Raw genomic sequence first — 12,798 nt, 5'->3', positions numbered from 1 at the left:
TAATATATAAATACAGTATAAAATAATTATGTGCACGAGATAACCGATTCAATACACTATACCTATCTACAATACTCTGCCTTATGATTATTTCTACCCCGTATCTGGTTTTTTTCTATACAGAAATAATGAGCCCGGCTAATATAACTTGTGATAAAGTACTAAGATAATTCGTCTAGGACGTGGCGCCATCTCAACAATCATTTCGCGGACTACTTTTACCGCAACGAAACGGATTGTCATTGGGCTGTTAATGTACCACTGAAGAATGATTGTCTCTGTGTGGCGTCACTTGCATAATTGATTTGAAATCGTCGACGAAGAAAAAAAAATGCATACAAACTTATGCGATACTTCTGGCGAATTCTTATCGGAAGTTATAAAATTTTGCATAATGTACGAGCTTCCTTTCGTAGACGTTCAACTACGTAACCGGTCGTTGAAATTTCTCGCTTTTAAAAAGGATGGCAAAGATTTCGTCCATAGTTATTATACTGCAGCGAATACTGTGTATATATATATATATACATATATATATATAATGTATTATGCTTAACATTTTTTTTTTCGCTTTAATTAATAAAATTCTTTAAACCGACGGTGGTTTTACCCGCCTCACTCCTACAAACCCAACTCCTTGTGTCTCGACTTTCGAGGAGGAGAAGGAGAAGGAGGAGGAGGATGATGATGATATAATTATTCATAACGGAAGTACAATTAAGGAGCGGCGGCTGGCGAGCGATGCTTCCTTTCCTAATTACACTTCCGGATGAGTGGTCATTATAGTTATATGTAGTTAAATAGGGACGTTTCTCCGCCTCCCGACTATCGGCCTCTCGATCAAAAAGATTTTCGGGCACGATCAACGCTTCTTCGAATTTGAAATCGTATCATTATAGCCGTACCGATCAGATTGCTTCGAGATCACATTCTCTCGGAACGTTTTATTAAAATTTCTCACCCGAGGCCGAAGGCAAAAAAGGATGCGATCTCATTAATGGTCAATTTTTTTTTACCTCCAGTTAGAATTTTATTACGAAGCTCAGCGTCTTATTTTCCCCAATCAACAAGTATTGACTTTTAAATTGAATCGGAAGTTTGAGGTTTCATGCTGTAAAATATTTTTATCCAAATATTGAGAACCATGTACGATGTCGGTACTTATGCATTGAACGCCGGAGATTATTGAAACTGAAACATTTTTTGAACATTTATACTTCAGAGGAGGGGAACAGTGATTATTAAGGTGGCCATCCATCTGAGGTGGTCAAAATTCCAAAAGATTTCCTATCGCTCGTACAGAGGAAGTGAATCAACACTTAAGAACGAGTTTTTTCACCGCCGTATAATTTATCCGTACAGCGTAGAGAGTTCAGAGTTTGATTTTACTTTTACCTGAAATAGTTGTACGTGCCCATTAATGTATACACGAAATACATCCTAAATTTTTGTAAAAAATTTCTTTGTTACATTCTTAGCGCGTAAAAAAAAGAACTCGTTTTTACACACTTCGAATTGACACGTAAACCAATTCTCTGACATAATGTTAATCGTGTAACACGTGTACATTTTTTAACACGTTAAACTCTACGCTATGGTTGAGCAAAATTTTTGCTCGTCGGTCCTTTCGAGGGGGAGTTTAAAAAAAAACAAAGAAACAATAATAAAAAAAGGCAACAAAATGGGTAATTTGAGGAATTCCGCTCCACAGTATGTAGCGAAAGGAATCTAAAACTGGCTGGCCGGGCCTCTTTTGCTCTTTTTTTCCTCTTTCTTGTCAGGGGTTATATTCCTTCTTGTGGGTAACTGCTCAATTATCGGTTAGCGAATTGCCTAGCCCTCGAGTATCGAACCGTCATCGAGAGCGTCTCGATGCCGATGGAAGGATGAAGCGCAGTCCGGCGCAGCGCAGCGCAGCACATCGGAACGGGGCATAAACCGAGAAAGTCGTTGGAGGTTTTACGTTGATCGATTTGTGGTGATTTTATGCCCTTGCCTGTCTATACCTGAAACACGGCTCGCGGTGTTCCGGAGTTCAAACAAGCCGCGATATTTTATATCTCCTGTAAATCCGACACGCCGTTTCACATATATTCCGTCGCGTTACTCCCGCTGCTGAAAATTTCACGCAACACTTGACTCCTTTGTTGAGGAGTCTCTGTTTCTCTCTTTCTCTATTTTCTTTTTTTTCTTTTACTCTCTATTTACGACCCCCGTAACTCGGACTATAGCCTGGATTTATCAGCGATCGCCTTTCTGCAAGCGATCGCTCATCCTCGGAAATTCTAATATTTAGCGAATCGGTTATCCGATGTCACTTCGAATTTGCACTTCGTGCTTTTGCGCACCGGTCATGATTTCTTTTTAGCAAAAGCCTATCTGTCGAGTCAACTGGTGTTGCCGCTTGGTGAAATTTGTCGTGAATATATAAGTATCCGAGAGGGGTGTAGAAACAATCCCTACATATACGTTTCAACATCGTAGACGATCCACCTAATGATCCGGGGTATATTTTTCTAACCGAAAACAACTTAATCCGTCGCATGTCTTTTAACTTGAAAAATATTCTCCCTCTGCGTTTTCGGGCGAGTCAAATTTAGTTCCTCCGGATTAAGAGAGCATCCGGAAATCCTAGACGAAATCATACTCTGATGCCTCGAAAAATACTGTATGAAATTTCTATACACCAGAGAATTGCCTCGATTCTGGAATACGCGTAACGACTCGGCCGTTCCTTGCTCGCGAATTACTCATACCCAGGTATGTACCTAGGTTGCTTATACTTACACATAAGTTAGTTACGTTACTTAGTTCTCGGCACGCGCACGTCGAGTCTATCGCTTCCGGGCATCAGCGTGCTCGCGGGCCGCAGCTAATTGCGCTTTAATGCGCAAGCGGCGTTTCTATATTCTCCTCTCCTCTCCGCTCTTCTTCCATCCCGTCCTCTATATTCTATCATCTCTCTTTCCCCCCTCTCCATAATTCCTCCAGCCCCCTGCAACTCCCATCGGATATAATACGTCTTCTTTTCCCCGTCGCGTTGCGGGCTGTCGGCGCAATCTGGAGCATCTAGAAATAATGGAAGACCAAACTGGTCGCGGTATATACGGTAATCGGAAATCACCTACGCAGCCTCTGATTGCCGGAATTTGACCATCGGAACAAGGCACGCCGGGGCTTTCAGGTCCGATATGGCGGAAATCGCTGCTCCTAGTCGGTCCTATTTAATGATAAAAGACTTTTTTCACTGATTTTGACAAGTTAGGGGTGTCGGAAAGCTCGCAGGAACTTTTCCGCACCTTCAAATTTGGGTAATTAATCTTACGCGATCTGTCGATTATTGTTTCTCCGACGCCATATTGCTCAGCCTGTAGGGATCATCATTTTGCAATGCGTCACATGGTGAAAAAAGATTAAACTAACGCAACCAGGCTAACAACTGACGATTGACAGTCTTTTTTCGCGTGTGGATAGTTGAACAGGTATAATATCGATTACGTCTAGTTAATTTACGTGAGGCGAGTAATTTGAAATCCAACGAATTACGATTTGCTTCTTTTAAAATTGAACACTTAGCTTATGTGGCGATAAAATGGCGCCGCCAGCAACCGGGCTCTCTGACGTCATGAGGACATTTTCCAATTGCCGAAAACGAAGATTATATTGCAACATAATTTCTTCGTGAATGCAGTGCATGTGGAGAGAGAAACTCCAGGGTAGGGAAGTTGCACACGGTTCGAGAGCGGGGATCCGTTTTATTCCGATATTCCATAAGTTTGTTAGTTTCTGGCTCGTTAGGTTGGTCAGTAATGACGCGGGGCCGCAATTTCGAGTAATTTGCGGCTCTCGTTAATTTTGTGGATAAAAATGGTGAAAAAAACGGTATCGCAACAAATGAAATAAAATGAAACGCGGGTGCAGGGGCGCCGAGGCGGAACCTCACTCGAATTGTAAAACCTCATACATATGCACACGCCGGCGGTACTCGGACTCCCTCGTTACTTCTACCTACGCATATACGTATACACCGTACGCGCATGTCACACACTCATGCAAATCCACCGTCCGCCGTAAGAACCAACCGGAAAAATGAATATGCAACCCCTGGACCAAGGCCATGCCATGCAGGGTAGCTTCTGCCGCCGTGCAGATGACGGAAATATTATTATTTAGAACGTGTACTAGGGGACGATGGAGAACCAGCAGAAAATCCTGTTTATCGAGGGGTTATACATAGTCGGGATTTTTTAAAAATTGTTTTTTTTCAAGTTCATTTTCGTAATGTACATATATTCAAGTATGTGCACAGAAAATTTCATGTCGATCCGACAAATGCTCTCAAAGTTACGCGCACGTTTGCAAATACGTCCCGAAGCGTTTGAAAACGCTTTTGAAACTTTGAAACGCATTTTTATCAAACTGTGTTTTCAAAGATGGGTGGCAAGATTTCTTGGAAACAGCCGAACCGATCAGTCTTAAATTTTTACACGAGCTTTGTGAATATATTTTTCAGTCCTTGATCGAAGGTTTTTTCTCGCCGATAAATATTTTTCATTTTATAAACAAATCAAGGCGAAAATTTTTATGGAAAATCGAACTTTGTTTTTTTTGATTAACCGCCGTTTTGGTAAAACTCAATATTTTGCTGATTGAAAAGACCAGCTAATACTGTATATTAAGTAAATATTTATTAGTTTTTCATTTCGGATAATCCAGTCCAGAGATATATTGCTCACCGCAAGCCGCCTTTTTTTAGAGGCGCTTCCGGAGATCGGTTATAGCTGTTTTAAAAATCATTGTTTTTACATTTAAAAAATATCGGAACGAAGTTCAATGTCACCCCAATACGTATATACATTTGTATATCAATAAATTGAAATGTCTCTTCGTGAAAAGTCCTCGAAAAATAGATTTACATAACCCAGGATTCGTCACCCCGTTTCGATATTTTGCACCCGAAACAAATTCTCAGTCTAGAAGTTATCCGGGCGATAAATCCGAGGGAATGATAAAAACGTCGCAGTATAATACGAGTGATAAGGACGAAAAAAATGCAACTCTTTCACCTTTCTAAATCCGTTTATCGTGGGATCGGTAGCCAAGGACTGAACCGGAGAGCGGAGGGCGTTTGAAACGTGCAGGTTATAAGTAGAAGCAGCGCTTATACGGTGCATTTAGGTGTATAATTTCGGGTTGTCCCTCCCGTACGTCGGCGGACGTAGGCCGGCGTGTATTACGTATACATCCAGGTTTTATATACGCGTCTCTACTTTTCTAGAATCGTAGCCAGTAGTCCCTGCACATAAACAGCCGGTAACGCATGGGCCGCATATATCTGGAGGAAACGAAACATTAAATCGAGTCTGGGGGGCTCGGACGAGTCGGCGGGTGTTTCGGTGGGTGCGTCTGAGATTTCCTGTCCGGTGTGGCCGACGCCTATCCTCGCATGCTCGCGAACGATGTCGCCGGCCATTCCCGATCGCAAGTAAAATCCTCCCCTGTACGAACCGAAGGTGCATGAAAAAACGTTCCCACTCTTTCAGGGTGGCGACAGACCCGGAAAACTGGGAATAGTCAGGGAATTTCGTCTATCGGGAAAAGTTGGGCAAAGGTCAGGGAGTTACGACGAATAAGTCGTCTTCACACTTCAGCCATGCTTCGTAAGTTCGGTTAAGCTAACTTTGGGAAATGGTACATTGTTCAGTTTGTAATTATTTGTGCGAAACGAAGCAATGCGAGGGTGTTTTTTACAATCAAATTTAGAGCTTTTGGTCATAAAAGTTGTCCAACATCCAATGCCAACCGCTTGATTCTCTCCTTTTGGATCGGAACGCAAACCGATAACCGGGGGTTTAAAGACTAAGGACGACGCGTAATAGCAGGATGTTACAAAGCCCGTGTCCGGTGGACGGGCCCAGGCAGGCGGTTACATTATTATGTCTGCAAGTTTCATAAATGAAAGTGTCTTCATTCATAGACGAATAGGTAGAGGTATAGGTGCAGCCGCTGCGGAACAGCGTGCGGGCGCGATGGCTATATTTCCATACAATTGTCCGGGGCCATATTGGCTTATGCCTTACGATATCGACATTCCCTCGCATCATATTATACATATATTTAAACCTGCATACGTACATAGCACCATTATATACAAATTTCACATTATGCGGACCTTCGCTGCTGCATGCTGATAATACAGTTGTTTAGATATTGCGACATTAAGTCGTACTCCCGGAGTAGGTATACGTATGTATACGGTATTCATATCCGCATGCAGAAGTGCTGGCGGTCCTTCGCCCAGTCGGAATATCTCTCTTACTTTTACGCTCCATTCTTATATAAGGACGGCGATAAACTGGAGCGAATGGAACGGTTCGAGATTTCGGTTTGAAACTGGTTGGCGAACGGGATCGAGAAGGATCTACTTTGCCTGGTTTCCGACGACATGGTTTTGGAATTTTCCAAAAGTATATTACGGATCTGCCCCCGGTACCAGAGAACCACGACGGCAAAGAGGCCGAGGAAAACCCCGAATAAGACTACGAATGTTCAACCCCTCCGAGGGAAGGATGGACGGAAGGCCTTCGGAGGCACTCACTGTGACGACCCGTATCCGGTCAGGTGTTCCCCCTTGCCCCGAAGAGCCGCAACGCGGCCACCTCCTCGCTTATGGCCATTCCGCAACGGCCGAGAGATTTCTCCCCCTCGTCAAATATCGAGCAAGGATTTTATCATCCTGGTATTCGACGCTGGATACGACAGAAATGACTTGCTCGAGTGGCCAAAGTTTGACGGAATCGATGAGAATAAGCTCGAAGTAAAATCGCAGCCCGAGTACAAAGTACGCACGACAAGGCGTGATGTGTCACGGTGCTATAAATAGGAAATTCGTTTCAAACTACGAGTCCGCGAGTGACATCCGGGATTATGACGAGTGGGTTGCGATTATGGTTGCCCAACTCTCGGTCCGTGTCCGAGTTCCGTGGGTTGTTATCGGCGGTGCAATTAAGTTTCGCTACACCTGGAAGCGACCGGACGGCGAGTAATATTCTTCGAGACAATGGCGCGGCGGAGGGGGAGAGGAAAGCAGAGCTTTCGCAACGATTATCCGTTAAAAATCTCTCGTCTCCGGGGCAGCTTCCTGCCTCGGTGGACAGTGGACAATGACCAGACTCCGCTCCCGGCGGTATCGCCGACGATCTGACTCGCGGAAGTCGCCCTTACCCTCGGCGAGGCGATATGCACGCGCGATGTGTGCCGCGCGATAGGTGGAATCTACCTGTGCCTCGTTTCCATGCGTTCAGCGAATACGTGCGTGAGTGCGTGTTTCGTACGGATAGAGCGGCGCGCGGGCGGCCCGCTGAGGATATGATGGCTCGTGGCGTTATGCTCCGCGAACTGTTATGCTCCGCGGGCACCAGCCGACCATAAGCTAGGCTACTTCGTTTCGCTCGATGCCGGGCCGCTTCTCATTATCAACACATCGGCGTCGCACTCCGCGAAACCCGCAAACTTAAAAAACCATCGTCCACACCTGCTTACGCCGTGCCGAACGACTCCCGAACCACTCGTTTCATCGGCTTCGTAAGCAGCACCTCCAACAAGTAGTCGTGAGCACCTCGGGACGCTCGTCGCAGCCTCACGATACTCGACCTCGACCGTTTCTGCCGTTTGTCATCGACCGAGTCCTTCGAGCCCATCCTCGATATTCCTGGACTTTGACGATGCTCGTCTGGTTTCGCAGGTTTCTCTTCTTGTCTTATTGTTCCGCCACCTGTGAAAATAATACTGTCACAAAGACCATGCAGCATGGTCTTTTGCAAGCTCTCTTATCCTAGTAGGTATTACACGTCGGTATGCGAGAGGGAACCCTGAGCTTTGGATTGCCGGGATGAGGAGGAACCTGGACTTTCGAATCAAGATGAAGAGGCCCGGATCGGTCAGGGATGAAAAGCGGCTACGCCACTGAATCTGGGCACGAGCCACGGCGTCCTCGTACGTTGTCTTGGCCGTCTCCGGGCGTCGTACGCTCGTCTCCGTCGTGTTCGCTCCACGTATTCATGGCCCGAAGGCTCTGACCCGCAGTTCCTCTCCGCAAGAAGAGGAGCCGACGAGGTAAGGAAGGCGGACGGGAGGAAGACGGAGGCGGAGATTGAGGGACAAGAAGAGGAGGAGACGGAGAAGAAGAAGAAGAAGAAGAAGAAGAAGAAGAAGGAGAGGTGTCTTCCGGGGAACCAAACGATCCGGGACTCGGGTCCGCGTGCCACGCGCACCGCCCACGCCGTCGTAAACACAGGAACGAGAGGAGACACACGCGCACCGTCGTCACACTCCGTTCCCAGCTGGTACCTACCGCTGTTCGTCGTGCGATAATTTCACTCGTTAATTTACCACTACAACAAGACCCGACACGCCAGATATCTCAGACACGCGCCGAAGGCCTCTTTCGGACCAGAATCTTGCGAATTAATTACGGTATCGGGATGTCGGGCACTCCGGAATGACAGAGGCCGCTTTCCAGTTATTACTGGACGTCGTTTTCAGCTTGTCGTTGAATCCTTATCCGTAATCAGGATATCCACCAAGAGTTTCAAATTCTTTGTTCTTTGACTCTCAGTAATGAACAACAAATGCGAAGCTGTACCATGGTGACCAGTGGTCCTGGGAGTCCTTGAGGTGCTGGAAATGTTATATTCTTAAGGTTTACCACGAATGATATATTTATTTGTGTTCACTGAGTAACCCTTATATAAAAAAGAAATTCTCGGCTAGAATCGCGTTTTCCGTTTTTCCCTACCAACAGGTTGTATAGTAGAAATAATTTATATCTCGTACGTCGCGCCGACTATGTACAGTACCCGCTGACCTCTGCATTCGCGTATTTTTATTTTTCCCGAATATCCTTGAACAGCCTGAAAATGTCCTGGAAATGTCCGTGAATTTGTTACGGACTGTTCAGTGAACACCGTGTATACGAGTTGGTGCTCCAGGATGGTTTTAGAAAAGTAAACTTTTACGAATGACTCGAAGGTGCGTAAGAAAACCGTACCTTCTCGGTACCTGATCATATCAGTTCGATGAATCTACCCAATTATTTCAATATTCCGAACAATTTATCGAGCGCGATTAGATTAATCAGCGCCGATTATGAAGCCAAAGGATCGTGGAATTCCCCGACCGTACGGCGGAGGATTCCCACAAGCAGAATCGTGGCGGCTGCAGAAAGTGGCGTGGTACAAGGCAGGTGGCTCGAGTCCTCGGCATCCAGATCATCCGGATCATCGCTGGTTTCCCGGCGTCCTCTCGCCTGTGTACCTCTGCCGAGCCAGTACACGCAGCTCGAGTGCTGCCTCGCAAACTTGATGGAAAAGTTCTCCGGCAGGCTGGCTGCGGCTTCCGCATGATAATTAATTATCGCTCCGCGTGACAAGGTCCCAAGAAGCCTCGAGGTTCAACAGACGCCGACATCGCGGCGAGAATTTTTACAGGTATCTGCACTACACGCACCCGATGGGGATCCTGATTATCTCTACGGCCTCCGAGTCGCCGGTCTCGAGTCTCAACCAAGATCTCACGCATGCGAATTTGTCGACTGTTTATTCTCAGTTCCGGATCCCGTCGGGTTCCAAAAATGGAAATTCTCGACGTATGTATTTGTTGGGAAGGGATTTCCACTCCCGAACCTTCGGACATCGCCAATTTATATCGCCTCGGGACGGATAAAGGATGCAGGAGCGTTCGAGGAGGAAGGGTGTGGTTGAATCTAGGCTTCTAGGACGTCGTCGTCCGGCGGCCGCACACGTGGCGTCGTGACCCGTCTTCGAGGCTCGTGCTCGGAGGATCCGTGTTTGAGTTATGCCCTCGGAATGCCGCTCCAACCCCTTCCACGTCCGAGCTCGAGCCTCGATGGTCGCGATCCCGTCTCTCGCCGAGCTCCGGTGTCAATTTGTCCTTTTTCGATTATCGAGTTCTCCAGTTTTCGTCGGCGAGCAGCCAACTCTCGACGATTAACGGATACCGGCAGCCACGATACGATAGGGAAAAAATCTTCCGTCCCGGCTGCCTTGGCCTCGCGGATCGGGAAGGCGTAAAAGCCAAAAACAGCAAATAGGATATCTACCGTGCGGCTTAATCTCTCGAGGTGGTAGTTTAAGTCGCGGCGTCTGCCTGCCTGCCTGCCGACCTGGGGGACAATGCGGCATTGTTTTCTTCGAGGGAGGCAGCGATGCTAGCCGGCTTGCAAGTTGCAGGCAACGGTAGCGGAGATGCGGTAGCCGTGCTCGATAGCCACCCATGTTTATTGTACGTGTATAGCGAACAAACAAAAGCAAAATACACGCCGGATGCCGTGCGGCACTGGTATAGGATATGTCCGTACACCGGGGGCAGGGGTCCTGGACCCCGGCATCAACCTTTGCATTTACCAGAACGCGAATTCTTCATTTTCTGCAAAATCGATATTGCCTCTTTCATCCGATCAATCCTGTACTCGAACTGGTGATAAATCTAAGGAAACCCCGTCGGAAAACACAGGAAATGAAAATTGATTACGGTTTTCTTCGCTTCGGAGCCACGAGATATTCCTGTAGTCGTTTCAACGATTGTTCCTACAATCATCTAATGAATGGTTTAATTCAATTATTTGATTATTTTAAACCGCAGTGTTTTTCTTTTGTTTTATGGTACGAAGCGTGTATAACTATAATAAGAAGATAAAAAAATTTTAATTGCGGGTAGAAGGACGTTTCTATTTATCCGAAAGATATATAATACGAGTATACACGTACATAATACTAGCGCGACGATTTAGAAATCAGCTGAGCTGCTACTCTAACAATGGTAATAACCATGGTTAAAATCTCGCGGCAAGATCGAACGTTGAATAAAAAAGCGCCAAACTGTGACAAGGACATAGTTGTTGTTATAGTTATTAGCATGGGCAAAGTTTTCACTAAATACCGCAGTGATTTAACTATTATATAAATAAATTGAAAAAAAAATTTTTTTAAATAAAAATCGGCAAACAAAGTCGGTATAATATTGGATTAATCGTGTCACGATGGCGAGTATACGTAGCTGTATAGCGTATACATATAATACACGTTAGGTTATAAGTATAAAATATAAATTACGAAGGTAACATTATACGTAGGTATAATAATAAAGAACAGCAGCTGGTACATACATTAATTATATTAGCATATTAAAAATAAATTTGGCAATTTCCACAACAATGGTAGATTCCGGTATTTTAAATGCAAATTTGAGAGAGTCGCGTACGCGGGCGGCAAGGAGGGGAAAACGGGCAAAAGGAAAACGAACACGGGGAGAAGGGAAAAGGGGGAGACAAAACCGAACGAAACGACACAAAGCAAAACAAAGCAGGGAGAAGCAAAAAAGAAGAGAGCGAGAGAGAGAAAAATTAGAAGAACACACCGTAAGGGCATTACAATTTATATTACTACATGTGGCAGCGGTACTTCCGGCGCGAGCATAGGCGCAGTTCCGGTCACTCCGGGAGGAGATTCTCCATCCTACATCGCTAGATTATCAACTCCCGCACGTCGCTGCTGCTCACCGTATACGCGTGTATAAATTATACATGTACGCGGAGCAAAGTAATTTACACTTTCGGACATCCAGATATTGTATGACCGCCGGATTCAAATCTCGGAATAAAAACTGAGACTCGTGCGCAAATACCTGTCCGTAATTTAGCGCGTAGGTCGAACAGATAGGCGTAATCATTTTTAAATAATCGTATTGTTTTCTACAGATATGAAAAATTAGGAACAAAATACAAATACGTTATAATTTATTATTACGTATCTGAAATTTTGGAGGATTTCGTGATCTTCATTCTTTATATGAAATTCCAGGGTGAAGTCGAAGAATTTTTAACGAATCTTCGTCTACATCGAACGATTCATCAACGTATCGATTTCATTATCAACTTATTTATTATCAACTTGTTCGATTGGGTGAGAAATAATCGCGAGACAAACTTGATGTAAATAAAAATACAAAATCGATAAATTAAACTGGGTGTAAGAACTTCGAGAAGTTTGCAATTCATTTATCAAGTATAATTTGACAAAAAATTGTGAATCAATTTCACAGCCACCAAAACGCGATGGTGAAGTTTCATCGCAATTAAGACGCTCAGAACCTACGCGTAGGAATTCTAATCTACGCATACAAATTCATACGTCGTAGAATTTCTCACCTATCGAAGAAGAGGTGAGAAAAAGTATCTAATAATCGAACCGGCGCTCGTTTCCTCGATCGGCGGGCCGATCAATACCGCGGATCCCAAAGTCGCCACTCTTGGCGAACTGGACGATCCTATCAACGGTGTCTTGGAACCTGGCGAATAGCTGCTGTGCCTCCGGAGCCGTCGTAGATTGAAATATGGCCGCAGCGTAGGCGGCGGTAACCTGGGACACAGCTTCCTGTGCAAGACTGGCGGCCGCCTCGATTCCGTCCGACGGATGACCGTCAGCCTGAGCGGCGACGACGCGTCGCACGTATTCCTGTATAAGTTCGACGAGACGATCGTCACTGAGGGGCAGTTTTCCGCCGGAAATGGCCGCGAGGGCGGCTCGGATGGCGGCGTCTGCGTAAAACCGGGTTAAAAAAATTTTGCAAGGTAAAATGTAAGATCCTCTCCTCTTCGCTCACCTCTCAAGACCCCGCGCGCTTGGGCGTCGGTCCGCAGGATCAGGACGGCCGTCAGGAGCGCGAGGATGCCGAGGTTGCAGCGAAGCCCTCGAGGAGTCTGCATCCTTGCGACAAATG

The 12,798-nt window shown here is 45.7% G+C and overlaps 1 protein-coding gene across 1 annotated transcript; it reads right to left on the bottom strand.

Moving 5' to 3' along the window:
* Positions 1 to 12,061: 12,061 nt before the first annotated feature.
* On the bottom strand, positions 12,062 to 12,798 carry LOC124305676 (uncharacterized). Its single transcript, XM_046765317.1, has 2 exons — positions 12,682 to 12,798; positions 12,062 to 12,616 (listed from the first exon to the last, which is right to left on the bottom strand). Exons 1-2 carry the CDS (start codon positions 12,782 to 12,784, stop codon positions 12,255 to 12,257), a joined length of 465 nt encoding a protein of 154 aa, XP_046621273.1. The 5' UTR covers positions 12,785 to 12,798; the 3' UTR covers positions 12,062 to 12,254.

Source organism: Neodiprion virginianus, chromosome 1, assembly GCF_021901495.1.
Source record: "Neodiprion virginianus isolate iyNeoVirg1 chromosome 1, iyNeoVirg1.1, whole genome shotgun sequence".
Lineage (NCBI taxonomy): Eukaryota > Metazoa > Arthropoda > Insecta > Hymenoptera > Diprionidae > Neodiprion > Neodiprion virginianus.
Note: the sequence above shows the minus strand (reverse complement) of the source record. Positions and strands in the feature narration are given on the sequence as shown.